We start from the raw sequence: 5,689 nt of genomic DNA, 5'->3' as shown, positions 1-5,689 counted from the left end.
GTTCCAACAGGGAAGTTTTTGCATGCACATTTCCTGAACAATCTGCAAATGTACCACTCGTGCTTTTGCAAAAGTGGACAGTCAAGTTGACATTGCCACCACAAATTTAGTATTATCCAATGACATTTCCTTGGCTAAAAACCCCCAGATGTTACCTACCTTAATCTGGGTGACAGCCATGCAAATTCTGATATTTCCTTCCACGCAAAGTTTGCTTAAATGACTACTGTGTGAGAAGCAGAAATCTGCCACTGGAGAAGACAGCTTTGGTGCCAAAAACCAGCATTGCTGGTAAGTGTTACATTGCAAGAATGCATCTTTACAAATAGAGTTTCCAATTAGTCCTCATAACATGCTAGTTTAACTCTTTTCTCCATGACCTTTGCTAATATCTCTCAGTATCTATTTCACCAAAAAATTTAGTGAATTTCAATGCAGTGTTCTCAAATTATAAAACCACACCTTGGCAGAAGAAGCTGCTGTACAGCCAGCACCAATACACTTCGCAGATTATATAATGGAACAAGATTTTTAAAAAGGAAACAAAATGAAAAGATGATAATACTTGGTATGCGTGGAGGGCCTGGTAGCTGGATTGGGCAGGACTACCGTGGTGTTTACTGGAGATACTGAGTCGGTAGTGGAGAACCTCCAGCTGAGACAACAGAAACAAAAAGGAAGGGGGGAGGGAAAAAAGGAGAGAAGAGAGCAAGAGAAAAAAAAAGTGAGAATGAGCCCAAGGAAGAAGGGTGGGGGGAAAAATGAACATCACAAATACAGTCAGGGACAACATATCACAATAACAACTGCAGCCACAGTATCCTCTTTTTTCTAGTGTTCTGTAGATTGATTCCACAGTATTTCTTATCCTTTATCAACTTGGAAATACAACTGGGAGCAGGTGTCAAAAAAGTGGCTGTTCTCTTTGCTATGCTCAGAGCAAGGACTGGTAGGGGATATGGAGCTTTTGCCAAATCAATTTCCCATTTCAGAAGTGAATTGAACTGCAGTAACAAGGATTTACACACTGTTACAGTGTTTTATTAAAAACTGATAAGAGTGCAATATTCTGCACGCATTTTACATCCATTTTGAAAACTTTGTCATTTCTTCCTGTTCTGCTGGAGAAGCACAATTTGTATGTGGAAGAAACTCAAATTGAAGTTCCCTGTCCAGAGAAGTCCTATGTCTTTTCTCTACTTAAAGGCCATTTGGGAAGGCTGCAGGTCGTGTGAATTTCCTCAAAAGAGGAAATTACTTTTGCTATTAGGGAAACATTACATATCTAAAAAGGCAAAGACATACCTAGCACAGTGTTATATGCTGATGCAAAAGGCATCTTGCCATAACACTGAAGTATCTGCAAGCCTCAGCCAGATCCCTTCTTGAAGGAACAACCTGAACAGTATTTCTGACAATGATAGTGAAGAGGATACTGTAGCAACAGTGACACACATGTATGAAATTAATGAAAAAACATAAAACAAAAAATGTACACTACACAGACCCCAATGACTGTTGTCAGGCATCTAAACTAACTCTCCAGATCACACCTCTGCTGTCTTTAAACAGCCTCTACCCCATTTCCTCCAGTGTCAGTTTGGCAGCTTTTGGTTTCACACCCTTAGAGTGGCAGGATTGTCACTGCAGGCTCCCCAACAGCTTGGGCAGATCATCTGCTTCCAAACTGACTCCCCTGCCACAGGAATCTGCAACCCCCTGTACTTTAATGGGTGTTCCACATGCAGTGCTGGGGGATGAACACCTGGCATTGGAAGGTCATGAAGCATTACATGAAGTTCTATCAAACTACTTCTTTTTATGGGTTTCTTGTGATAACAGCAGAAGGGAATAGGAAAAAAGATGCTGCACACTTGGACTCTAGATCATCAGAGAAAGAAAAAACAAACAGACAAAAGAATTGGAAAATAGTTGAATTAAAAGGGAAAAACAGTGACAGCATAGCAAATAGCAGCAACCTCAGTTCACAGCAGACCCAAAAAGAATTCAAAGCTATTTACTATTCATGCCCCTGTGTTCTACTTATAAAGGGAAGTCTGTGACAACACCAACAAGGTTTAAGGAAAAATCTATGATTCTCCTTCCCAAGCAAGTTACTTATCTAAGATCTGTCTTGGCCCGTGAAAGCAAACAAATCTGGCTGCTGGACAAAGAGTGAGCAAGTTCTGCAAAACCTCATCCCACCTTCCAATACAGATATGCAGCCATTTCAAATCACTGATGCTCAAACAGCTCTAGATCCAGAACTGGACAGTCACTAATTACCCTTCCTTCCAAACACTAAATGGAAGGCTAAATGGAATCAACTGAACCTGCATCATTATTGATAATTTTAAGAATAAGGTATAGGGCAATCTTGGGTCCCCAGTCAAGGTCTTTAATGCTTGTGTTAAAATAGAACTTACACCTCTGGATGTTCTACTTCCTCATCTGAGGAACTACAAGGCAGACTGCTCTCCTTCAGCCCACCCAGTCTACAAAGTTCAGTTTAAGCATCACAGGCTAATGAACAGTCCTGGCCCCAACTGATCTGGAACCTTTCCTTAGTCCTGCAGGAGAGATCCTTCATCCATTTATGTATGTCACAGGGAATTCCAGTCCCCCATTCCAGTGCTCTACCCCCCCAAAGAATGAAGACCTCCTATTTTACATTTCACGATTACTTCCCATCAAAGATGAAACTAAAATACCATCAGGGAGTTATGGCCTCAAGTTGTGGCTCAACACACCTTGTGGAGGATCCTGAAGTGCTGATTTCAGAGAACTGTAAGCTCTACCTAGGCCCTACTCCACCATAACGTGGAGAGTCATTGTCTGCAACTGCTGCTCCCTAGTGCTAGAAGAGAGCATCTGAAATACAGAGGGTGAACAGAGGAGAGAAGTTTAAAGCAATCATCATTTCTGGCCTAAGCACAGCGCTTGATGCACAGAGACTGGACAGACAGACAGACCAAAGGTACTTCAAGCAAAGCCTTTCCATCACAGGTGCACAGCCATGCTGCTGGGAGTCCCAAGCGGAGACTTTGCAACATTAGTGAGTTTGCATTTTGACCTCAACTTTGAGAATAAATGACAAAACCCATCACATTTCAGCTCTCCAATGTTTTTCCCTAGCTGAATATAAATGTGTTTTATTTCCTATCCTGTGGAGTGAAGGATAAGAATTTCTCAATCAACTCTCATATTGCACTTCCACACAGGAATAAATCCTGAGTAGCTTTTATTATTTCTCTCCCTCTCAATGAAAGTCCCACTGTGACCCAGAGGGAATTCAGAGGATCAACACTTTCTCCTTCAAATTCCCTTTACATTTATGATGTCTTTAATCTTAGCCTCCCCAACACTTACTTACTTCTTACATGCAGTAGTTTGTTACTGAACAGGCCACCACAAACTGCTTACAACAGTGTATTATCTGAGCAAGAGCTTGTCAGATAATCCAAACTCTAGCTACAGAACTGCTTCTGACACCATTATGGTGAAAAGCATGTTTTGGGACATGAAACAATAAAAATGGCAGTTTAGTAAGATTTTTTTTTTTTTAAAATTTGAATTTAGGCTAAAATATGGTTATGGATGTTAGAAATTACCAACTGGTATTTCAGTAACAGTTGCTATCTCTGCTGGAAATCAATTTTAGCTATTTTTAGCAGTCATGTTTCCCCACTGGGATTTAACACAATGGTTTTATAGTGGCATCTTCTCAATCATTAGTACTTTAACATTGATGTTGAGATTGTTGTGACCATCCCACAAACTCATCTTGAACAAAAAAAAAGAAACAAAAACCAGAACAAAACTAACACAACTTCTGCAATGAAGGCAAATCTGGATGACACACTTATTCACAACATTCTTTGTAACTGGATTATCAACTCTGACACACTCACGTACATACTCTGGTAAATTATTTCTTTCCTTTGCACCAATATACAGAAAAAAATTCTCCACAGAATAGGAGATTTATCCCAAGGTAAGAGCTCAACCATCAGGTGATGTTCACGAATGCAGTACAAACTATTACCTTGACGTGAGGGGACTGCATTTTCTGATACATTTCCAGAGAATAATGATGAAGCCACATTTCAACAAAGATCTGCAAAACAAATATCTTCTCAGCTAGGGGAAGAGAAATAATCCTGCACTGTCAGTCAGAAGATAAACATAAGGAAAACCACAGTATATAACTTGAAAACTAAGCTGTACTGGTAAACAGCACCTATTCAAGATGTTTCAGGTTGTCATGTCAATGGCTGAGATGACAAACTCTTAGCACCTGCCAGGCATCAACTAGTCAGTTCAGCAACATGGCAGGAACTTGTTTCAGAACAACTGCTAAATCCAGATTTTCTTTTCCTTCTCTTGGTAGTAAACAAAACCAACTTAGCAGTGTTTAACCTTTGCATAGAGCATAGAACTGATCTAAGATTTAAAAAAGAAAATCAGGTGCAGAAACTTTTCCAGAAAAAAATATTCAAATGCCTGAGACCAGTTGTTAGATCCTTAGGCTAAAAAAAGATATTAAGTGCCTTTCTAAGCTACAACTTAACTGCTTCACAGTGGTTCTTTGCTGCATTAACAGAAAGCAACAGCTGCACTGCTCAATTCCAAAACCAGGCTAAAGCAAACTGGCCTAACTGCCTCTGCTTTAAAAAGAAGAGATCCCTCAGTGAGCAGAAAGAAATGTTGCAGGGCGTTTTCCTCCTTAAATGCAACGTACCTGAAGCAGTGTTTCTGATCTCCAGATCTCCTGGGAAGCTGGGTCAGCATTCACAGAGGGCTGGTGGGCAATGTGCCGTTTCAGCAGGCTGGTGTGATGCATGCCATAGGAGGAGAAAGGCACTGCTGGAGACCTTTGAGGACAAATGCATGGAAATATAGAAGTCAGTAAGCCTCGATGCAGTACAGGGGAATGTATCATTGCTTTTAATCAGTATTTTATAAACCAGAAAACAGGTTTTTAAACTGTATAATTGATTACGTTTTCAAACTTCTGCAACTTACTGTTACTACTAATCACTTCAACTACAACTATAACCAAACACTGCATCACTATTCCTACGTAAAAAGTACATACGGATCGAAGTGTGGATGTTGCAAAATGATTAGAGGATCAGGGACATGGATTATTGATAAAACCAAATCAATAGAAGAGCTGTGCAGGCAAAGGCCTGCATGAGAAAAAACCTCCATGAGAAAGTGCCTGTGTGAGAAACAGGCCTGAGAAACAAAAAGGGAGTTTTAAGGAGGTACAGTCCTGTGCTGATAAGATGTACTGACCATGAGAAGGGAGGAAGATTTTTGATCTCTCAAAACAAAACATAAAGCTTGCCAAATGTAGTCTTTTATCTAACCCAATCATGTAGAAGTAAGAATGTGCTTTTGTAAGCTTAAACCAATCAAGAACCGATAAGCTTGTATTCAATACTATATAAGCACCTCTGTATTGCTAATAAACAAAGCTTGCTCTACCAATCACATTGATTGTCTGCATGGCTTCCCCCACCCGAAAGTCGGCATTTGGCGCCCGAACAGGGACTGGGACTTCGTTTTCTTGACTAAGGTGGGAGACCGACGTGGCACCGATAAGCAGCGATCGGGGGGCAAAAGATCAGCAGCTGCAGGCAAGCGTCTGATCTGTGCCTGGACTGACCTGACACAGGGGGCC

The 5,689-nt window shown here is 40.7% G+C and overlaps 1 protein-coding gene across 1 annotated transcript in view; it reads right to left on the bottom strand.

Annotated features, from left to right (window-relative positions):
* Positions 1-5,689, bottom strand: part of SMPD4 (sphingomyelin phosphodiesterase 4) — a 19,124-nt gene that overhangs the window by 7,002 nt on the left and 6,433 nt on the right. Inside the window, exons 8-10 of the mRNA XM_008632125.2 lie at positions 4,742-4,874; positions 4,046-4,117; positions 566-655 (exon numbers count right to left, since the gene is read on the bottom strand). Of these exons, the coding sequence (XP_008630347.1) occupies positions 566-655; positions 4,046-4,117; positions 4,742-4,874 (295 nt within the window). The remainder of the gene's footprint in view (positions 1-565; positions 656-4,045; positions 4,118-4,741; positions 4,875-5,689) is intronic.

Source organism: Corvus brachyrhynchos, unplaced genomic scaffold, assembly GCF_000691975.1.
Source record: "Corvus brachyrhynchos isolate BGI_N302 unplaced genomic scaffold, ASM69197v1 scaffold864, whole genome shotgun sequence".
NCBI lineage: Eukaryota > Metazoa > Chordata > Aves > Passeriformes > Corvidae > Corvus > Corvus brachyrhynchos.
The sequence above is the reverse complement of the archived record's forward strand: the minus strand, read 5'-3'. Positions and strand labels throughout refer to the sequence as shown.